At 36.6% G+C, this 25,028-nt stretch overlaps 1 protein-coding gene across 1 annotated transcript; it reads right to left on the bottom strand.

Moving 5' to 3' along the window:
- Positions 1-192: 192 nt before the first annotated feature.
- LOC107806711 (uncharacterized) lies at positions 193-5,397 on the bottom strand. Its single transcript, XM_016630932.2, has 10 exons — positions 5,198-5,397; positions 4,134-4,193; positions 4,001-4,040; positions 2,960-3,138; positions 2,622-2,660; positions 2,390-2,476; positions 2,216-2,276; positions 1,816-1,940; positions 662-753; positions 193-543 (listed from the first exon to the last, which is right to left on the bottom strand). Exons 1-10 carry the CDS (start codon positions 5,243-5,245, stop codon positions 429-431), a joined length of 846 nt encoding a protein of 281 aa, XP_016486418.2. The 5' UTR covers positions 5,246-5,397; the 3' UTR covers positions 193-428.
- Positions 5,398-25,028: the final 19,631 nt, after the last annotated feature.

The following is a 25,028-nucleotide window of genomic DNA, read 5'->3' on the forward strand; positions in this document are numbered from 1 at the left end:
TATTGCACTCTGTAAAGTATAAATAAGCTAGTTAAACTATATTATCCAATTCTAAATTCATACGATGAAAAAGAAAAAGGTGACTTTGTAAGTAATAAATCATTAGCAACAATCTATTCTCAGTTTTAACAAATATATATAAAAGTAATGAACCTTCTCCAGTAATCCATGGTATAATCAACAGACAGATTATCAGAAAAACCGTCCAGCTATGATTGGAAGTTTCAAATACATTATACAAGCGAGCACTTTCCATTGCTTTTACAGTTTTCTATACCAAACTATGCCACAATTGAGAGAAAGTCATAGCCCTGTTTACTGTTACTCTATATCTGTAATTAACATTCACATGCCTGTCAATCCCCCAAAAAAGACTAGAGTCGCAACGAACAATCTACAGAATTTTGTGAAAATGGAAAGTGAAAAGTTCAAATATCTGTCAAGATCAATGATGACACAACAACAACATAAGCTAGAAAGAAGAAAATTGCTATCTGAATGAAGAATTTGGGATTGTCCCTCATGTTTGGAGATGTTACCGCCCTGCAACAGTGAAACAGAAACATTGTCAATTTTCAACCAGAAGTGCAGCAATTTGGTTGATAGAAAGTAGCACAGTAATTTAACAAGTTCAAATGGTTTCATCGTCTAGGAGAAATACCTAGCAATGCGTTGTGAAAGCCGATGAAAAGGCATGCTTTGAATAAATACAATACCAGGCCCCGTTAGAACAGCTGTTACGATATTATCATTCTGCAATTGTACAAATATAGTTAGGAATATCTGCCTCAGGAACCAAATCATGAGATGACAACAGCAGACTCGAGTCAGATTAGTTCCGCAAAGCAGAAGGCTAAACATACATTTTCATAGAAAATCAAGAGTCACAAGTCAGATTACTTCAATCATTAGCGAGGAGCTCAGGTAATATTGAAGTAACCAGCTTAATTAAAGGTTGCAATATCAGACATGCTAATGGAAGGAAGTACCAGAAACTGGCTTAAGAAAAGCCCTGAAACCCTCAAGTTCGAACAGATTATGACCAGAATATCTTAATTTGGAAAAAAATCTACTCTATTTTTTCTTTGGTCTCACTTGGTCTTGTTGGTATAATCATTTCATTGTATCAATACATGTACTAGAAAGAGATAATATCAAATGGGAATCGATGAGTTTCATACTTTACATACTAACTGAAACACAAAAATAAACATTTTCAGAAGAAACTACACTTTTTTGTTTATTCTTTTCTTTCTTAGTTAACTTTTAAAGAAATGAAAGTAAAAGCCCCTCCTAGAAGAGAGCAACGAGGAGAGATCAGTCCTGCAGTAAAGAAAGCTCAGCTAAAATTAATACCAAGTAGAGTTTATGGGTTCAAATGTTGCTTTTGGTGGATGATAACTAGCCTTTTCAAATTCCTTTTAAGGGTGATAACAGTGATGTCTGGGACAGGTTGCACGCATCTTAACTAGTCTACGAGATACTTGCTACCTCTCACCAGCATAGGTGCCAAGTAGCTACGTCCACCAACTCCTAGACATATAGGAAGAGATCACCTAATTATTTTTTTTTACCTTTGCAGGGACTTAACCCTGATTTTCGACACTACTTCTCTTATGAACAACAAATACGTTTTTTTTAATCATTGAACAACAAGATGTTACGAGGAGGACAAAGAATGAAACAAGAAAACCCAAATGATTCCTGCCAGCAGAGGTATTTCTTAAATACATTAATTGATGAATATTATTCAGCAATAAACAGTTAGGATGAATGAAAGGAGAAATCAAACGAAGCAGACATGTGAAAACATACCCCAAATACCACCCTTCTCATGGCTCCATTGTATTTTATTTGAACATTGACAGTTGATGATACTGCAACAATGCTTGGCACATCAACAGCAAGTACTTCACCCACCTCGAGATTTTTCTGTACAACTGAGGAAGAAAAGCAAATATTGCCCGAAGAAATGAATCAGAAAATAGAACTTGTGATGTGAAAATTAAGACCTCTTAATCTTACAACTCAAATTAAAATGGTCCAGCAATTTTGTTTGGGTTTAAATGATAGGGTGCTGGTTCAGAGTTCAGACAAACGCATGTAAGACGGAAAAAAACTTAAATGAATAGCCACCATCTGTTCTAGGCATGTCATCTTTAATATTCTCCACAGAAGTCTAAGTTTATTAGTTAACTGAGATTCAAAATCATACCAGAACCACCTCCGACTACAAATGCAAGCCCTTGGCCTGATATCTTCTGCCTTAAGAATCCCTGGAAATGTTACAAGCATATTAGTCAAAGATTCAACCTGTTTGTAGCAATTACCGTCAGCAAGGCTGAAAATCATGCCCATATATAAAGTCAAGACAATTTTATCATCTCACCTCTGCATTAGCAACTAGGTTACGTGGCCTTTGGTCGATGGAATTACTGACTTTGACATCATTAATGGAGCAGAGAAATGCATCTGGCTACAAAATAATATTCTTGAAGTCATATGTCAAGGTAGAAGCATACTTAACTGGTAAACACTTAAAGCAAACAAGAGGGGGCTTACAAGGACGAGACCTATTTGCAAGAACTAAAAAGGATATCAAGATAAAGAATTATCTTTACCTGGCATAAGATTTCACCTCCAAACTTCGCTAAATCAATCTGTGTGGGAACAATAACAGAAGCAACAAACACCAATTTATTTAGTAAAAGTATATGTAAACAGAATCATCCGTACTAACAATGTGTAACTAAACTGTGGAGTCTCTCACAATTTTCTCCACCTAATACCTTACTAGATACCCCGGTGCAAGAAGAAATAAGACATCATACTTATTGGTGGTTAATTATCCTGCACTTGTATCCCCAATTTCCAGATTGTGCACATGCACAAGGGTCTACTCACTAAAGAAGATTGTATAACCAAACAAGATGAAAATATAGTTCGAACGTGAACGAACCGGAAGGATTCTTGCCAGAGAAGGAGCAGCTATTCCGACAAATCCATCAGTTGTACCTGTATTGTAAAGAACTATGCTTGTAATAGTCTTTCCAAAAAGCCATTGCCAAACGCCTGCTTCATTTTCAGTGGCATAAATATTTTCCATCTGGATGGAACCAGACATATAGCACATGGACCCTGCAAAGCATTCCAAAGTCCCCGTAAGTCAGTTAAGAGTGAGTAGTAAATAGCAAATGTCAAAATATAATTTGGCATTCTTGAATATTTGATTAAAGCATACAAAATATCCTTTGAGCGTGAATCTATGACCTGATAAGATACAATGCTATCCGTATACACAGGGCACTTAACATACAGCTGACAAAATAAGAATCCCTTGTTCATCAGGACCCTCCCTTCCCCCCCAACCCCCTCCAATCCAAGGCAGAGGAAAGAAAATGAAAAGCCAAAAAGAACAAAATAAAGGAAGAAAAAGGACCATTTATCTGTTTACTTTTATATATGCCCGATACACCTGGCGTATCGTTAAGCATTGAAGAGGAAACAGTAAATACAACAAGCATTAGTGGGGATGCCCTGATTACTATCATGAGTCGATGCAATCAAGATTATTGACTCAAATATACAGACAGTTTATCATTCTTCTAGGGTGGGTGATTCAAAACGACAATCTTCTAGAAGGCAAGCCTATTTCTAATGTCACACAGACTTGACCAAATATTTTTGTGTTAGGCTTCCGGGGCTCGTCTTACTTGCATAAGGTGTGGAAACATGCAAGGGAACGTTTTAAGTACTCCACGCATACTTATTCACCCTCGAGGAAATATCCACTCAACTAGTTGGTCAAGTTGTAGATTTTACAAATAGCTAACCGAACTGATTCCATTCTTTAATGTCTATCAAATGAAGAGATTTTACATTGTGTTTGGCATACAGCTAACTCAAACAAATAAGTGAGACTTCTTATGAGCAAATCATATACATAAACAAATAGATAAGCAAGAGGCTTCCTTTATAAAGAATATGATTAGTGACATACCAGGTTTTGCAATAATCCTTTCTTGTGGCTTCAACATAATCTGAAATGTAAATAGAGAAAGGGAAACAAATATAATTAGATCAACCATATGATTTTCCTCTTATAGAGAAGACAAACTACATGCTGACATTACCTGAACAATCTGAGCTTCACCGCCCAGAATTTGAAAAGGTGTTACTGCATCTTGCGGACTCTATACAGCAAAATATAATACAATGGTCAGGATAATAGATTTGCCAACACAGTGGAATGGCGAGATGCTACATTGTTTTATTTAATTCGAACGAAGTTACTACATTGTCGTCCAAGCTGAAGAGTTAATAACTTCACTCCCTAAAGATGATCAGAACCCAATTATGAATGTAACGATTGTCAAAAGGATCTCACAACATTAACTAAGGACAGTTGGTAAAGTCCAGAACACAACTACCGTTGCAAATAAAAGACACCCTTGATAATATCAACGAATCAATCATTAAGCGACAATAGCAAATCCTCTATATCTGTTCTATTCGGACTTATTTCACTCTAACTCTATACCTTTAAACATACCGTGAAAAAGAACAGTTGTGCCACAAACTCCCAAACACTCATCAAACTAAATTACTATAGATGCAAAATTAATTGCACCATATAAAGAAAAAAGCACTTCAACAAATAATTATACTCCCCTAAAAATCATCAAATTCATAACTTCTCCTCGTAATGTGATTCGCGAAGCAGTAAAGTTTCCTTCTTTTTACACTTTTCCGAACTAAATTACTATATATACAAAATTAATTGCATCAAATAAAGAAAAGAGCACTTCAACAAATAATAGTATTCCCTTTAAAAATCCTCAGAACACCAAATTCATAACTTCTTCCATAATGTGATTTACCAAACTGTAAAATTCAGTTCTTTTAACCCTTTTCCCAACTAAAAAGCAAATATTGTTATTGTCAATTATTGATTCTTTCACCACCACCACCACCCCCCCCCCCCCCCCCCCCAAAAAAAAAATTTGATCTGTAAAAACAAAACTCAATACCTGCAACCACTATGTCTTTAACTTTCAAAATAAAGCTGTATCAATTCATACTACTATCACATATACTCCGTTGCAGCTAAACCAGCACCCGTTAATGAAATTCTGGATCCGACTCCGAGCAATATCTAATTTAAGGAGAAATTCGAATAATAAAAACGTAAAATTACCTGATAAACAAATGGTTGAAACGGCGTCGAGAAGAACGGGGCAGCCATTGATATATAGAATAATACAGATTTCGAAAAGCACGAATTACTTAGAAAAATTCAAGCTTGGGGGTTTTCAGATCGCCGGAAGATCAATTTTCCAATTCTTTTTTTCTTTTTTGGTATTATTTACCAGGGTTTTTTTTGGTTTTGATCAAACTAGGATATGTATATTAATGAGGTTACATATTAAAACATTTAATTCCATAATTACTCTTGATTTTCATTTGATTTAGTATACATCTTACTGGCTCGCTGCATAAACAGTAGTGGTAGTTTAGTCAATTTAGGACTATAAAGTTTGATATATGAATTATTTTTGTAGTTGTATTAATTATGTTATGTTTGCTGTTCGGTTAGTTGTAAGGATTGCACGTCATAGCCTGATGACATGGCAATGTTTTATTGGTTCACGTATCCACGTTGACTGGTCTCTCTTGTCCACCCTGTCAATAGTTGACTGCTGCTGACTGGCTAATCGAAACTAGAAAGCACTAGATGGAGTTTTACACCCAAAGTTTTGTGCTATACCCCCTCCTCTCTCGTATCATCGTATCAGTCTCATGATTCTCTCGTGCACGTCTCTTAAAAATATTTAATTAGGATAAAATTTTAACTACTTTAACCTTGTAATAATAAATTTTCGCATCGAGAAAAATAAATAATCAAGATTGAAAATTACGTAACAAATGTAGTACTCTCTCTGTTTCAATTTCGATGAGGTAGTTTGACTCGGCATAGAGTTTAAGGAAAAAAAAAAGACTTTTAAAATTTGTGGTTTTAAAAGTTTAAGGGGTAAAAACTTTATGAGGTGACATTTGTGTGGTTATAAAAGTTTTTAATTAAGGGTAAAATGGATAAAATGAAGAGTTTAAAATTGAATTATTTCCAAATTTAGTAATGTGCCATTTATTTTGGAACAGACTAAAAAAGAAAGTACCTCATCTAATTTGAAACGTAGGGAGTATTTGATTTCAATAAATGAAAGTGTTACAATCAATATGGTATTCCTCTCATTCTTCAAGAATATAAACTATCTTGATGAACTTGATTTTGATTCAAGGGCTTGTAAAGCTTGGTCTTGAATCTGCTTCTTGAACTTGGATTTGGATTTGATTACGAACAAGTAATTTGATCTTAAACGCCTTGGTATTTGATTTGTCTTCGTTATTGATCTTGAACTTGAACTTGTAGCTTAATTAAGTGCTTGAGTTTGTAGCTTGTAAAAAAATTTGCGATGTTTGATCCACGAGCTCTCTGCTTGCTTCTTGTTATCACTTCCTGTATCTTCTAGCTTCATGAAGACTTCTATTTATAGTTGTAGGGAGCGGTGTGGCTCTGCGATTTGATTGGTCTGTTTGAACTGGCCAATATCATCTAGACAATTGGCACAACTCTATTGGTTGTTGATTTGACTTGGTATGCCACACTTTTTTGACACATGGCATGATTTTATTGGCTTATTTATTTGGCTTGGATTGCCACGTCACTTGACACGTATCATGCTTTTATTAGTTCATTCTTTTGACTTGGATTGCCACATCACTTGACACGTGGCATGAGCTTGAGGTTTAAGATGGGCTAATAGTCATTTGGATCTTGGGCTAATGAAGTGAGCTTATCATTTAATTTATAGTCCAATTAAATAGATCAGCCCAACACATATATATTGGATTTAAATAACTAGCCCAATTTACTAGCCACAATATTTGTTTGGATTAAATTTAATATAGTCCAAACTAGTTTATGAATTAAATTCGATAAAATTTAAATGCTTACAATGCCCTCTACTTCAAGGCCGTCAGAGTTTACACTTGTGAAAGCTCTAAAGGTTAGGCTTGAAGTATAAGTGATGCCCATAATTTTTTTTATTAAAAATAAAATAAAATACTAATCTAAATTCTAAAGGGAATTTGTCAATTTTGCTGCTAAGTCCACCTATTGATGTTTCCCTTGTCATTTGCTAGTAGCTTGTCAGTTCATACTTTAGCGTTAAAATAATAATGCTTATTGTTTGAATTCACATATTGGAGTCAATAAGCAAATATGTCATTATTTTATCCCCATGTAAAGTCACTGCACGCTTTACATTTACAAGGATTTTACAGTCTGCGAATTGTTTATGGTTCGTTGAGTACGTGGCTTAATAAAGAGAATTGATATTTGCTGCGTTTTTCTTAAGGGGTGTGAATAGAAAATAGAAGAGCTTGCTTCATTTTTTGTATATAGAAAATCTGAAAATTTCTCCCATCTTTTCTGTATTGTTGCATTATTTTCCAAATAAAATTTAGTATCAAGTGTGATTTGCTCCGTTCGTTGAGTTCACTGAAGTTCTGTGATTTGTAGTGCGGCTATCACACGATAATTATTCTGTTCTATCCTGGAAGGAATTAATCCATAACCTTGGGCAATAGTAAGGGGATTAAATTCCTTAAGGACACACTGTGAATTCAGTGGGATCAGATTTAATTTTGGTGTTCCTGTGCATTTTTGTTTCTCTTTCTGTTGAGAACAGATAACTCATGTTATCACCTCCTATATTTTAGAAATATGATCAAATCCAATCTCTTTTAGAAAACCATAGCTATTGCACATCTAAAGAGACCAGGAGAGCTCATTCATGCAGTCTCGTACGCATGATTTTTCGTAAGTAGTGTCACACTTAAAAATGTACAAGTAAACAAAGCACTACTAAAACAACATATAAAAAGAGAACACAATTCGAATCATATTTAATAAAACAAAATTCAAATATATTACGACAATTCTTTTCAATGAATTTTGTTTTTTGAAAAGTATTCAAATAGCCTCATTAGAAATAATACTAAATACTAGTATTTTATATAAAGTATCTAATATACACTAAAAGTTCATATACTGTTCTTAACCAATTTTATTGGCTATAAAGGAGATGGAAGGATAAAAAAAAATTAGTACACCAACTAACCATGAACAAATAATTTAGTGTCACAAGAATGTAGAAAATAAGGCGCTTGACCAACTTAGCTACACATTTATTTGAAGATTTTTAAGCGTATTTTGTTTCTGTTTTTTAATTATTTATATATATTTAATAACATTTTCGGACCAAATGGTGTCACGTGACACCATTAGCTATATACCTTGTGTATTGAGGGTTTCCGGCAGAGATCCCTTCAAGTATTATTCTCCTCCTTTTGTATTCACTTTATGCATGGTATTCTTTTAGCTTCTATAGATTTGCTGCAATACTAATAATTGCATGTAATACTCCCAGGAACGGTCCTTGTTAACCTTATGTTAAAGATTTTTTGATCGATTTTACCTCCGTTATGTATAGGGTCAAAACCGAGCTTGTCCTTCGTATGAATGATCGAGACTGGAACATGATAGGCCAAGGTTCAACCTCGTGTTATATCGAGCCATGATGCGACCTTAGGATGTTGAGCTCGTGACCCAGAGATCGATCAAGATCGAGATCTGCCAAGATCGAGACCAAGCAAAATAGAGATCGAGCAAGACCGATGGAAGTTTACCTAGTCAAGTAACAGAAAGCTGAAATATCCCTTATCGAGCAAGGATCACGGCGAAAATCTCGGCACGTATCAAGATGAGGCTGGTTAATTAGCCAATCATGAGATTTCTTACTGTATTTAGAGTTGTATCAAGAGTAGGACTCCCCTACTATATAAAGGGAGTCTGATCATTTATAAAACACATTATGAGCCCGTTTGGCTTAACTGATTTAGAGTAGCTGATAAGTATTAGGTGCTGAAAAGCACTTTTAAGTGCTGAAATTGATTTAAAAAATAAGCAGTTACGTGTTTGGATAAAAGTGCTGAAATTAATAATATGCTGCTTAAGAACTAGGTATACGAAGAGTTTTGTTTTAAAAAGATGTATTTTAGGGATAGAATAGAAAATATTTTGGTCAAATTTAAAGTGCTTATAAGCTGAAATTTGATAAGTTGGGGGAGACCAACTTATGACTTTTGGCTTATTTTTGGCTTATAAGCACTTTTCATTTTACCAAACGCGTAGATAAGCCAAAAAGTGCTTATAAGCCAGTTTGACCAGCTTATAAGCTTAGCCAAACACCCTCTATATTTACGCAACACAGAGCAATACACTACCTTCTTTTAGCTTTCAGTGTTCTGTTACTCTGTTCATATATTAGTAGAATCTTCACTTAGTTCGAGGGTGACCTAACTCGAGGGCAAAAGCTATACGATTCGTTTAGTTTGCATTTATTTTTTTAATTACAGTCAATTTCAATATCAATTTATATATTTTCTCAGTTTGTGTCAAATTATATCACATATTCTTAAAACTACGTATAAATTCAATTGTTATCCTAGGGTAAACATTGTACATCTAGCTTTGCGATAATAACCCTGTTCTACTGACATATAGAAAATTGTAGGACGTTAGCGAATAAAGGAAGTACTAAATTAGTTTGGTTGCTTTAACTTTGGACTTCATGCGACATAATCAAATGTCACCTTAGTCGGCTTTCTTTAAACTCTATTGAGAATTTGGTGCACCTGGAGGATTAGATATTCTAAAGAGTACATATCTTTGCTTTGTTCGTACATGAAATAACCTTTTACGAATCAACTCTTTTTTTTACTCAATTTTTTTTGGCAGTTGTAACGAAAGTATCGTAGAAGCTCCTTTTTTTTGGACAGGTAACTTCTATTTGGAGTCCGGAACCTAAATAATGTGTGTTTGGATTCAAAACACACAAATAAGTGTATTAAAAAAAAATGACATTTCTATATATAGCGTGCAACAACAACACGCTATATATTAACGGTAACGTCTGCCGTTAAGTATAGCGTGTTGTTGTTAGATGCTATATGTGTCAGACGATTTGACTTCTCATATAGCGTGTTCAAATTAAACGTTATATATAGCGTTTTCAAATCATACGCTATATATAGCGTTTAATTTGAACTCATCTTCTTCCTCCACAGAACCCTCCCCCATTTTTTTACAAACCCTCCCTTCTCCTTCTGGTCCCCCCACCCAACTGCTCGACAATCTAAAAAAAATAAAATTGTGGGCCCCTCCCGTCACACAAAAGGTCAGGAACGTAGGTCCTCCATCGTAGTAGAGCGTTCTGGACTCGTGGTTTATCTCCTTCGCCTTCAAATTTTCACGCAATACACACACAACATCGAGGTATTTCGATTTATTTTATATCCAAACTTGTATAATAATGTATATCACTGCCTATTGAATGTGTTTCCATGTCCTTTTGTGTTGTATTTGCAAAACTAGTATGTTATATTTATCCGGACTTAGATATTAGTGTAAAATTTAGATTTAATTTTTTATGTTAATACAAGTATTTAGATATTAGTATTTCTATGTCATTATATGTTTTTTATTTGCGAAACTAGTATTGTTGTAGCTATTTTTTTTAATGTTATGTGATTAAAATATATATGTTGTTTATATTTAGTTTATTTATTATCGTAGTAAAATGTAAAAACTTTTAGCATAGTAAACTGTATAGTATTTTAGCGTAGAATCCTTGTAGTTTAAGTAACTTTAGAATGGTAGATGAAAATATATATTTTGTACAAATTTAGAATTTAAATTATAAAGCAAACACAAACAAAATAATCGAAAAATTAAATTTGACATACATAAATATTCACGATAGTTTGGTGCTACTGGGCCTTAAATATCGAGCCTGAAACCCAATTGTTACATATGCTTTGTATAATTAAATCTCTAAAAAAATTAGAATTTAAATTATAAAATAAACACACACAAAATTATTAAAAAATTAAAATTGACACACATAAATATTCATGAAGATTTGGTGCTACTGGGCCTAAAATGTCGAGTCTGGACCCAAATTGTTACATATACTTTGTACAATTTAAAATTTAGAATTTAAATTATAAAACGAACACACACAAAATTATCAAAAAATTGAATTTGACACACATAAATATTCATGTAAATTTGGTGCCACTGGGCCTAAAATATCGAGCCTGGACCCAAATTGTTACATATACTTTGTACAATTAAATCTCTAAAAATATAGAATTTAAATTATAAAACAAACACACACAAAATTATAAAAACAATTGAAATTGACACACATAAATATTCATGAAAATTTGGTGCTACTAGGCCTAAAATATCGAGCTTGGACCCAAATTGTTACATATACTTTGTACAATTTAATAATAAACATACAATTAATGTTGTTTAACTTACAGTTGACGACATGGACGCACTCATACATCCCGGCCCTTACTCTCGTGAGCTATTAGTGCTTCAGGGCGATCATAGGTCTGCCCATATATGGGGGGAGAGTTACTTTCCCAGACTCTCCGCGCTAGGAGAGTGGACGACCTGTGGGATTTTCTGAGGCACAGAGTTCTCCACGAGCGTGTAGTCCATCGCCTCCAGGCCACGGGATTCTATAGGATTATTGAGATCGGCCGGATACAGGTTGACTGGACGTTGATCACGGCGTTGATTGAGAGGTGGCGACCGGAGACGCATACTTTTCATTTGCCCATTGGCGAGGCTACCGTCACGCTACAGGACGTTGAGGTTTTATATGGCATGCCCGCTGATGGCATGGCCGTTTCACTGCCTATTGCTATGAGATATATGTCGCGTGATCATTATTTGGACATGCTGCATCAGCTCACTGGTTTCAGGACTCAGGACGAGGCTGCATCGTCTGGTGCTAGTCGGTTGGCTTTGACCCCTATTATACAACACCTAGAGCTACTCCACCCTGATATCACTAACGATACAGAGGAGGAGTATATCACCCATTATACGAGGTTGTTGCTTCTTCTATTTGGAGGGGTCTTGTTCCTTAATACTTCGGGAAACCTCGTCAGCCTTAGATTTTTGCATCATCTTCAGCTGCTGGATGAGTTACCCTATTACAGCTGGGGTGATGCTGTTCTCGGCTACATGTATAGGCAGATGTGCTGGGCGAGTATGGCCACTCAGAGAGATGTTTGTGATTTTATTCCACTTCTACAGGTGACAACATATTCCAATAAAGTGTTCATCATTTCCAACTCTACCTTTTAGACATTATCTTAACCATTATGTCAGCTTTGTATGTTAGGTTTGGGCCTGGGAGCGGTTCTTACAGTTTCAGACACCGCGACCATAATTACCTTCTACTGTAGCACCTCCGTTTCTCCCTCTAGCCAGGAGGTGGGTTCTCCGCCGTAGACTATTACGAGAGTATGATGCTCATCATAATCTCCCCCTCTGGAGGAATGTGTTGGATCTGCTGGAGGGCGCACAGGTAAATATGTACCTAAACTTACCTTGTGTGGATTAACTTAGTGTTGCGCATACTCACGTTTCATGTTCTTATTTGATAGTTCATCTGGACGCCATACAGCGAGGATTTGATAGCTTCTCTGCCACCTTATTGCTCGGCTGGTCACTTCTGATCCGGGTGACGTGCCGGCCCCAGGTCAGCCGGCTGATTCCGCATTTATGGCATGGTTAGCCGGGTAGATCCAGAGTTGGGACCATCAAGAGGAGATGATTCCGCCCCCACATACTTGGGACCAGGAGGTGGATTTTCAAGGGTTATCTGTCCTGGTACCGCCACGTTACCCGACTTTTTATCGGGAACCCTATTCATCAGGCTGGCGGTCGGTACGTTCCATACGCCGGGCGACACGAGGCCCTGGTATGTTTTCTATTATTATTCATTATATAACTGTATTTTAGTGCAATATACGTAGTTTATATTTTATACGTTGTGCAGGCTATTGGACTACACACAGTCTACCAGATGGGACTGCAGATGCAAGATTATATCAGAGATCCTGTGGATGCCTTGCAGGATTATAGCCATCGATTTGTAGAGTTGGCTGCTCGAACACTGCAGCGAGCCTGGGAGGATCAGTGTTTGGCTCACATACCTGATTATGTGGAGCCAGATCAGTACGAGCGAGGTCCTGGTGTGGCATGAGGTGGTGGTGCCCGATGACGTTGGGGTGCCCGACGAGGTGGTTGTTCCCAACGAGGCGGGAGTGCCGGACGATGTGGTGGTGGGCGGAGAGGAGGTGGTCCCCAGCAAGGGGGAGTTGAGGCCCCTACTGATTATGTTCCTGCCGATATGCCGGGTGGCCTTGGGACAGATCTCACTCTAGGGACTTCGCAGGTGACCCCGTCAGGTCAATTATTGATCACGGGCATGCAGCTTTCTGGAGTGGATTGGGATACATACTTTCCAGGCCTGTCTACCATTGCTGAGAACCGGCCGACCCGAGATTTAAGTGGTGGGCGTCGGCTGAGTTATGGTTCATCATCACGTTCGCAGGTATGGTTTTCATAACGTATTGAATTATAATTTGTCTTTTTTTTTCATAACTTTGTTAATTTCCTTTTTAAGGCTGAACGCGATGTTGACATGGTTGCCACTGATGATTACATTCAGGAGCCCGAGGAAAGAGTGGTACGACAATTCAAATTGTTCTGACGAATTATATACTTTGCTATTCTGAGATTTTGACTCTTATGTAGGTTTCTACTGGACTGACGGCCTCTTCTACTGATTCTGTCAGCACCACTGATGATCATGCAGCGGCGCATCCGGCTATAAGGCAGCGATTTGATGATGACGATCCTGATAGCATCCCCAGGCGGGATGCGATGCGCCTCAGGCCAGCGGCTGCGTTGAGGCATACTGGATGCGGGACGCACTAATTTTATTCATTTTTATTTGGCATTATGTGTACATTTAAAACAACTTTTATATAATATGTGAATTAATTTTTGATTTCTCCGTTAAGTAGCTAGTTTCGTACTGCAATAAAAACACAAGTCGTAAAGAAGTAAAATTCCATTACAATGACTGAAAGAAAAGTTCATTTCTAAACACATAGCACAAATACTAGCACAAACACAAACATAGCAGGCCAACATAATAAAAATCCATGAAATATAAAAATTACACTAAACACATACATGCCAATGTTTAGCCCTGGTTGCCATTTATTCTCCGCTCCAACCACTTAAATCGTTCTTCCAGTTGTTCTTTTTCTTCTTTTACCTCTTTTAGTTTCGCCTTCACCTCCGCAAATTCTCGTTTATATTTTTCTTTACGCTCCTTTTGTGCATCACAATTCCATTGTGTTTTCCATTTTTCTTCTCCCACCTTCTTCAGTTTCGCCCTCAAGTCTGCAATAATTCTATCTCTTTCTTTTTGTACTTCCTGTTGTCTTAAACACATATTATAAAGAAATTGCAGTTGTTCTCTGTAACAATCCTGATAACATGGTTTATCAACCCATTCCCCAAAATCACAAATAGATTCGCCGGGGACCTTGTAAAACTGATTCATACAATGCTAGCAACGACGTCCAACCTCACCACCGTCCCAACAGTTTTGCATCAAGCATGCTTTTCCACAATTGCACTTTGGTGGACGAAGAGGTTGAGCCATTTGGGAAATATTTGCTTTTAGTAAAAAAAACCTTACTTTTAATGAAGTTTTTGCTTTTAGTAAATTTTGAGCACACAAAATAATTACAATGAGCCCGTTATTTATAGGTGAGACAATACACACATAACGTAGTGTTCAACCGCACTAAATACATAACATACAATGTAATAGCGCTATATTTTGCGTGTTAAATATCATAATATTGACAAGACAACTTTATGTCTTGTCAACTTTATTTCAGACAACTTTATGTCTCGTCAACTTTATTTCAGACAACTTTATGTCTCGTCAACTTTATTTCAGACAACTTTATGTCTTGTCAACTTTATGTTATGATGTTGACAAGACAATTTTAAATTAAATTATTATTTAAATAGGTAAAATGGAAAAATACAAATCATAATTAACAAACATAATTTTATTTCATAAATCTTGCAACATAGGCATAATAACTAATTATTACAACATCAACTCATGGATAGTTAGGTACACTAGAAGAACACCTACCCCGACTTGATTATTGTTGCCACCCAAAGAACATTTTCTATGGTCGTGTCCTATTTGCGAGCATATACCACATTTGCGCGCATACACGGTTTCACTAACATCCATTTGGTTTCGTATACGCATTCTTTTCTTCACCTGTATTCGAAGCAAATAGGACTTGTTACACACCATTTTAAATGGTTCAGGTGGCCAATAATGCTCGGCACCCACTGGCTGTAACTGCCCACTATATGTGTTTGGGTACTTTGCAACACTATATTGTTGATCAACATAGTTGGTTACACCCAAACCAACTTGTTGAAAGCACTTGATGGCATGTGAGCAAGGCATGTGGTATATGGACCATTTTCCACAAGAGCATAACCTTCTAGATTCATTTACGGTATGTACATTATTACCTCGATTTTGATGGATAATGGTGCGAACTTCAAAAACATTTCTTTCGTTATCATACTGCCAAAATGAATGCCAATGCGCTCGCCGTCTATATTTCTCAAATCTTTTAATAGGCACCGACATAAATTCAACACCCTTTTCTATCAATGATGTTGCAGCTGCAGACCTTTCAACAAACCTCTCCGCCATCTGCTTGAACGACAACCGCACCATGGCTGTGACAGGCAACGTCCACTTTTCAGGTTCATGTTGCATTAACCAACGATAGGTTGCCTCGTCTTCTTGCCTGATATATTCCATGTGCATCCAGAATTTATGTTGTTGGTGGTCTGTTGTTGTCATCCACATCAAATCATGGAGATCCTTGTTGGGATATGCCTTCTGAAAATTAGCTTTAAAGTGCCTAACACAGTAACGATGAAAGACATAAGGTTCTTGCCATGCAGGCAACTTCTCCACAGAACTTAAGATACCACCGTGCCGATCGGATATTAGACAAATACCGGAACGCTGTTTCACAACGTGCTCTTTCAAGTGGTTCAAAAACAGCGTCCACATCTCTTGGCTTTCATTGGAACAAATAGCAAAAGCTAGAGGAAATATCTGTCCATTAGCATCTACTGCCATGGCTATCAACAGTTTGCTATCGTACTTTCCATAGACACGAGTGCCATCTATGGATATGAAGGGCCGACAATGCGAAAAACCATCAACTGCTGGTTTAAACGCCTAGAAAACATAATTGAACATATATTCTGGTTTACCTGGAATACGCTCAAGCTTCTATTCAACAACCGTCCCGGGGTTAAACTGCTGCAGTGCAGCCATGTACCTAGGGAGATCTGCAAATGACTTATCCTAGTTACCATAGACTATTTCAAACGCTCTTTTCCGCCCGAGATATGCCTTTCTTTTAGTAATTGTATGGTCATGTTCCTGGTGGACTGCTGTAATGCACTCTTTGATTTTATACCTTATGGTTTCTTCGATGTGTGGAATAAGAACAAGAGAAATCAAGTCAATATCCAAGTTGAAATGATTCCCGTTGAATGTTTCCATTTCGCATGTGTGGGTGGGAATGTATTTACCCACTTTCCATAGACCTGTCTTCTTCTTCATCGCATGAAACATCCAATGACATGGCCAAAACCACCTGCGACAAACAACCTTGTATACAATCGGACTTGACTCCCATACCGTCATCTCACGACACTCTTTTACGTTGTGCATTTTACAACCCCTACTTAGGCGTGCTTTATCAGGAAAAAGCATGCCCTTTGCCAGCACCGTTGACCTAGACTCATCCCACATTGTTGTCCGAATTTCATCAAAATCCCTTGTTAGAGCTTCCACATCTGGCATGTTTGGCAAGTTATCAAGGTAAGGAACCTCCCTTGTATGAAACGGCACTTGGGACTCATTCACTCTTCATCTAGGGGGTGGAACATACTCTCTCATCAAATCATGTCTTCCTTCCCATCCTCCTCATCACCATCCTCACGATGAAAGGGTGTATCGTCTCCAGATTCATCAGTATTGTTGTCGTAATCATTGTTCTCTTCCTCACTCTGTGCATCTACCAGATCCCAATTTAATACTTTGTCTTCAAGCAATTGAGTGAGTACATTTGCTTTAACTTGCTCGTTTTCACTGCACAATCAACAAATTAATAAGATGCTAAATTTACAAAATACTTTTCATATAGCCGTATCACTTCACTTACAAGTCGTAATGTGATGAAATTCCATGATGGACATTTTCATGTAGGTGATAGCTCCCAGATGGACCACTTTGATCCAACACACCAAAACTATGCTCGGGTTCATTATTTATAAAACTCATATCCGGCCTGTACCCCTTGTTAAATATATGAGCGTTAATACAAATTGAATACAACAAAATTATACATCGTACCACAAAGGAAAATTGAAGCTTACCACTCGTCTTGTGAATTATGTAATGTAGGCGGGGATAAGTTTAAATCAAGGAAAACTCTTTCATCAGGAACATGTCCGGCAAAAACTCCTCCAGAATAGCCAGCCGATGACTAGGGGTTATCCGTAACATGTCCGACCGCCTCATTGTTTGGAACATCTTCGACCTTGACGTACATATCCAACAAATTTATTACAAGATATTCCCGGTATTCATCCGGAGTCCTCAGAAAATCCCTCAAAGTTTCATCATCGTAGATGTTTAACTCCGAGTAAAAAGCAGCTCCTTGCGGAGTGACGGAATACGGATATCTTCCAGTTACTTTAAGTATCACTGAACGTTTCTTCTTTCCCATTTTTTTGCATAACAACGATATCAATTTATCGTACTTTAGTGTAAGTGGTAATTTAACATGACCCTGTGGAGATAAACTATACCTCACAGAGTTATTCTCCGTCATAACCTCAAACCCCCAATATAATGAAACTCTTATTCTACGCTCTTCAGACATTGCAAAAAAATGCTTCAGAGTTTAACAATAAGAAAATATTGAAGAGAATTAGAATTGTATGTGAACGATTTTTCCAAATACTTTGACCACTTTATATAGGAAATGGCTAGTCCGGGAGGTAGAAAATTTTGGATATATAGCGTTTTCTAAACACACGCTATACATTGAAATAATTGTGATTGTCAGTTCACTTATTGGTGGGGCCAAAATCAGAGGATATCGTTTTTTGTTTGTGCGCTATACATAACAGCAGACGTTATCGCTATACTTAACAGCAGACGTTACCGTTAATATATAGCGTGTTGTTGTTGCACGCTATATATAGAAATGTCATTTTTTTAATACACTTATTTGTGTGTTTTGAGTCCTAACACACATTATTTAGGTTCCGGACTCCTTCTATTTGCCTGTATTTTATTTGTTGTCCTTTTTTCTAGGCAAAATAAAAGAATGTGTTCTTGAATTTGTTGCCTTCAGACTTGCTTTAAGCTTATGTCCTGCCCCCCCTTTTTAGGCGAAAGACGATTACACCGTCTACGCCCACAATATCATAATATCGTCTAAGGCAAAGATCCTTTTTTATTTATGAAGATTTGACTTTACTATCGCCTAAGCCAAAAAATTTATTTTGTCTGAAGTGAAGACCACTACATCGTCTAAGCCAAATATTTTAGTTTATTTAAAGAATTGACTTTGCTTTATCTAAGGCGAAGAACATCTGAGCCAAAGATTTTACTTTGTCTGAGGTGAAGATCACTACACTGTCTGAGCTAAAAAATTTACTTTGTCTGAGGTGAATACCACTACACCGTCAAGCAAAAGAGTTTACTTTGTCTAAGTCAAATACCAATACAACGTCTAAGCCAAAGATTTTAGTTTATTTAAAGATTTGACTTTACTTTATCTAAAGCGAAGACCATCTGAGCCAAAGATTTTACCTTGTTAGAAACGAGGACCATTACTACGTCTGAGCCAAAGATTTTATTTTGTCTAATGCGAAGGCCATTGCACCTTCTAAGCTAAAGACTTTATTTTGTCTGAGGCAAATATTACTACACCGTCTAAGCTGATGACTATATTTTGTCCAAGGCGAAGACAACTATCTAAGCTAAAAACTTTACTTTGTCCGAGGCTCAGGCCATTACACCGTCTAAGCTGAAGATTATATTTTGTCCAAGACGAAGGAAGACCAGCAAAGACTATTATATAGTCTAACTTGCAGATTTTACTTTACCGCCAAAAGATTTGACCTTTTGGTGCAAAGGAACGAAAACTCGTCCCCATCATTTCGAGATGCACGAATCAGAGATTGTATGAAGCGTGATTTTTTTTCAAAAAGCCAATCAGAATATTTCTTCAGTTTCAATCTTCACATGTAATTTTATGATCTCCTTTATATATATGTTTCTCCTTTTTTTTCAGGTAGAAGAAGAAATCAATTCCAAAGATACCACTTTAGTAAAGAAAACCTCATAGTCGAAGATTTCTCTTTCTGCAATATAAATCAAGTCATGCATGCAAACATTTTAAATACTTCCAGTTGATTTGAAGATATATTAAAACCTGCCTTCAGATAATTCAAGATAAAATATTTAAAGATGGTGCACACTATACCAAATGCTTCTACCATACACTTAGAGAAATGATGAAACTTCCAACTAAAGAATTGAAGGCTGACTTCAAGACTATTATGATGGCTTCTGATTGGCTTTCAATTGAAGACTGGTGCTTGGAAGAATTTAACTTGCAGATTTTAACTTGAAGACATTGCAGAGTTGAAGGCTTCTATGTAAAGACTTCGATTTGAAGACTTTAACTTGATGATTCAACTTAAAAATTTTGCAGAATTGAAGACTATGACTTTTGGCAAATTTGAAGGCCTTAACTTGAATTAGCGAATTTGAAAACTTTTTCTCAGAATTGAAGATTTCAACTTGAATATTTGGCAAATTTGAAGGTCTAAATGTCACTTAGCAGATTTGGAGAATTCAACATGAAGACTTGGTGGACTTGAAGACTTCAACTCGAAGATTTGAGTTTTATAATTCAACTTGAAGGTTAAACTTGATATAGTCACCTTTAAGAATTCAACTTGAAGACGTGGCGGACTTGGATAATTGAAGACTTAAGCGGGCTTGAATATTTCAAATTGACGATCTAGCGGACTTGACGAAATAAACTTGAAGATTTGGCCTCCTGCTAAAAGATTATAATTATCCTATCAGAGACGTCAATTTGACATAGAGGGTTTGCCCTCATTGAGCCATCAATATCTTATAAGATGAAGAGTTCATCGAATGAATACACGTACACCTAATTTTTAAATGTCAATCAAGTGACTTGTATTCCGTTTGAATAATGCCTTGGGTAATATGTATTTTTGTACTCATATGATTGAACTTAGAATGAAATTCTAAGCTGCCTATGTACTTCGGTAAAGAGGATCAAGTTATACCATAGTTCGAAATGGGTGAGAGTTTTTATTTTTTATTTTGATGTCCTAATTTGTCTAGACTGCCTTTTTCGAGGTTTTCAACCTAGCGGACTTTTCTTTTGGGCCATGCACAGTTTATACTCTTGCGGGCTAGGAGTAACATGCAATTTATGCTCGTGTATCGAGGAGAATATTTTTTCCTTCAAGGATAGCATCTCTTCATGAATTTTCCTATGATGGGGCTGACGAGCTCAAAACACACACCTAAATATGCTCGCTAGTCAAAGATAGTATAGAAAATTATCGTATCCATAAGGATTGGAGTTAAACAGTATTTTCGTAGCTTGTAGCTAGATTGCTATCCAAGATGATAAACAAGTGAGGTTTATGCAATTAAAACTAAAATTAACTAAGAGTCTAAACTATTGACTAATGATAATCAACGCAAGTATTAAGCAAAGGAAGTTATCAATTGGGAAAAGATAGAGTTGATAGAACAGGTGCAAGATAAATGTTTGGGATTTAATTCTGGGTAATTCACTTCTAATGTTCAAGTGAGTCTCTCGAATTCACTTGGTTATTAGTTCAATTATTTAGTAGAAACTCCTCTATCGATTAAGTCTCAACCTCACAATATGAACCAATTTTAAGTGCGAGAAGATATGCAAGAATTCGTAGTGGATTGATCTTTAAGTGAACCTCTTTCGATTATCCTCCTAACATAGTTTAGTCAAAAATTCAACTAGCCTCTTTCGATTACTAAGAAGAATTAATGACTTCAACCAACTAAATATAAAACAACAATATCATAAGTTATGCCTCTCTCGATTACATTAACAAATGAATCAAGAGGCAACAATTGAAACATCCAAAATGATTCAATACATAAAACTAGAGTTAATTATCCACAAACAAATATCAATACACCAAATCCATCAAACCCTAAAGAGAACTACTCCATAAATATGGAGTAACTCATCACAATTAAGTGTAAAGTAAAGAAAAATATAAAACAATCCAACCCCTTGTCTTGAGTTGGGATTGAATTGCTCCTAGTGTGTTCTTGCTTCCTTAGGTCGAATCCCAGGTCTAAAGTATGTCAAAAGTCCTCAAAATACCGTTCTTCCATGTATATATACCAAGTAGGGTCGGGCCCAAACAATTACACCTTCTCCTACGCGAAAAAGGACACTTTTCCCGGACAGGACGTGTGCGGCCGCGCACCTGGAAGTGTGCCCGCGCACTTGGACGCGCACTTTTCATACTTTCTGCCCCATATGTGCGATTAGTGCGCGGCCGCGCACTTTGCACCGCGTTCTGTTGGGAATTTGAACAAACGTAAAACAAGAAAGTTGTAGCCCAATATTGTGGAGCCCAAATGGAATTCCGAGCAAAGAGTTATGTATATTTTACTAGAAAATGCACAATATGCCTGCTCAATTCTTCCTTCATTCTAAACTATCATTCGTTGATCCCCGAACACGATCCCGGCTTAATTACTTGGTCTTTTACTCAGACTTCAAAGCTGCAAATCACTTGAACTCATTCCATAACATCTACATAGCTCGGAATCACTCCTACAAGGTGTAAAATACACAATTAGTATAAAACACTAGCGATTAAAGCTCAAACTCAACTGAAGTGCAGTAAACTGGAATGTGATAATCGACTAAAACATGAGATTATCGCCTACCATCAACACCCCACACTTAAAACATTGCTTTTCCTCAAGCAATCAAACCACACTTTATATAAACACAACCTTATAAACAACACTGAAGACTCAACACACTAAGAATATTTAAAATAGACTAAGCACAATAGTGTAACATCCTTGCCTCAAGATTTGACTCGCAAGTACCACACATCATTCACAACTTACTCACTTACCCTAACATAGAGGTCATCGACATTTCCTTTTCTTCATGAATCAAGTGCCCTCACACAACAAAAGAGAGTAGTTCCACACACACAAAATTCCAGAATAGTTAGGAACTCAAGATAGAAAGAATTCACTCACCCTCGAAACGACATTCATGTTCCATAAAAGGTGAACTATAGGCTTGCTCGTAGTGTACTACTCTACTAATTGAGTTCATTCAGTCAAGGATCAATTAGGACTGTAAACTAGTTGTAATGTAGGCTACGGGATGGGTGGGTACATTTATATATAAGAGTGACTGCACCTCCTTAAGCACTTTAATACATACACTTTACAGTTGAAACCCCACACTTATGTTAAACCATAACTCCACCTTCACATCAATATGAATTAACTCCCTTTTTCTTTAAGCATAATTACATCAAGAGTCACCACTATCAAAGAATATTTTGCACAACAATACAACTATATTTTTTTCTTTTCTTATTCACCTCAAATGGCTCTTACTTTTTCTAAACAATGTACCTTTTTCTTCTTATTTCATTAGCACTCAAAAGACAACCCAACCACCCCACACTTCAACTTTTACAAAGTTCATAATGATTTCAAGTGCTTTTGGAAGGTACAAGGCTAAAATAGATAGTCAATTCAAACAAATATGTAAGGCTTTTAATGTGGCTGCCAAATAAAACAGGATTACATGCTCAAAAGAGTTAACTAAGATACATAACAATTAGGTGGGTAATAACATATAACTGGCTCAACAAAGAAATACCTATATCACTTCCAAGAGTGAATAAAACTACTATTTCGCTTTGCAAACACACGGGACAAGTTCTAGTCATCAAATGCAATGCACAGAATAACAAAAAGAATCTCTCACACACATGGCACATAACTCACTTAGGATTAGACTCTCAAGACACTTTAGTCAAAGTAGTTAAGCACAGTTAAGAACATACAATTTAAGACACTTATACAAGAGTCAAAAACTGAGCCTAAGCGTCACAACTAATGCACTTACTATTCTCAAAGCATAACAAAGGAAAGAGATATTGCTTTCAATTCAAATCATAGCACAAGGTTCCATACTCCTAACAAAAATAAAAACTAACTACACTCGGTTCAAACAAAATCTTTAGAAAAGAACCACGACACAAAGAAAAACTAAAGGGGAATTAATACAGTAACTGCAAAAGAAAATCTTTTTTTTTGTCTTTTTCTTTTGACTTAATTACCTCAAGAAGCCTGTCGAATCATATTCGTTGTTGGAAAAAATCGAAAATTTTAAAATTTTTATGATTTTTTTCAATTTTTTTCTACTACTCAAACTAACAAAAGCAAAAAAACAATCAAGCTAACTAAAGCAAAAACTAAGACTAATATACATACAACATACAATTATCCCCCATCCCAAACCTTAAGTTGTGGCATGTCCCCATGACACACAATTAAATAGTATAAGGTAGAGAAACTTCCCTGAATCTCTAGTTGGGGTCTGAATCAAAGTTGGTCTCCTTTCCACCCGCCCGACTTAGTGCACACATCCACGCAGAAATCTTTTTCTCAGCCTTCTTGGGGTACACCCCACACTTATCTTTTTCGCTAATATCAACCTTCTCTTTCACACCCTTCAGCTTCCACTCCACACTCACAACTGGCTTTTCCTTTTCTTCCCTGTCTCCACATTCATCTCAAAAGTTACGGTCTTCTCACACACTCTAAGCATGAATTTCCTATCATGTACATTCAGTATAGCTCTACACATTGCTAAAAATGGTCTTCCTAGGATGAAGGGGTTCTTCTTGTTCTCCTCCATATTCACAACTATAAAAGCCGTAGGAAATATGAACTTATCCACCCATACCAAAACATCTTGTACTATCCCCTCAGGTGTTATAGTCGTTTGGTCTACCAGCTGCAAAGATATTGGCACCGACGTTATTTCTCCAATATCCTTCTCCAGTTTCATGTAAATGGACAATGGCATTAAATTAATTGAGGCCCCAGAATCACATGAGGATTTATTAAAATTAATAGAGCCTAAAGAGCAAGGTATAGTAAAACTTCTTGGATCTCCACACTTTTGTGGGAGTTTATTTCGCAATATTGCACTGCAATGCTCTATGAGCTTCACTACCGATGTCTCTTCTATCTTTCTCTTCTTTGTCAGGATCTCCTTCAAGAACTTAGCATAAGCTGGCGTTTGTGAGAGAACTTCCGTGAATGACAGATTTACATTAACCTATCTCAACGTATCTAGGAACCTCTCAAACTGTTTGTCCTGCTTTTCTCTATAGAGATTTTGGAGAAAAGGTAGAGTAGGCATGTGCTTGCTCACATCTTCAGATTCCTCCTTTCTTGAAATTTCCTCCTCCTTTTTTTCAGCTCCGTTCTTGCCTTTCTTCTTCTCACTTTTTTTATCATGTTCAATTTCCAACTCCTTCCCACTTTCTTTTTCAGGCACAACTTCTTTTTGTATTGGAGTGGGATCCTTCAATAATTCTCTTCTTCTCAAGGTCACAACATTTACTATTTCTTTGGGATTCTTTTTTGTCACGACCCGTGATGGCGCCTAACATTTTATTTGCTAGGCAAGCCAATGTTAGAGGATTTTAATGCCAAATTTAGCCAATTTCAATAACAAGATCAATTAGGCTTAAAAGAAACTAAAACGGATTTGCGTAATAA

Source organism: Nicotiana tabacum, chromosome 5, assembly GCF_000715075.1.
Source record: "Nicotiana tabacum cultivar K326 chromosome 5, ASM71507v2, whole genome shotgun sequence".
Lineage (NCBI taxonomy): Eukaryota > Viridiplantae > Streptophyta > Magnoliopsida > Solanales > Solanaceae > Nicotiana > Nicotiana tabacum.

Bases quoted from the DNA above. Each gene is read 5' to 3' on its own strand.
- LOC107806711 (XM_016630932.2), bottom strand. From the start codon at position 5,245: ATGGCTGCCCCGTTCTTCTCGACGCCGTTTCAACCATTTGTTTATCAG. The intron at 3,139-4,000 runs GTATGTCACTAA...AATGCTTTGCAG, and splicing joins AAGGATTATTGCAAAACCTG to GGTCCATGTGCTATATGTCT. The intron at 754-1,815 runs GTATGTTTTCAC...GTACAATTGCAG, and splicing joins TGAGAAGGGTGGTATTTGGG to AATGATAATATCGTAACAGC.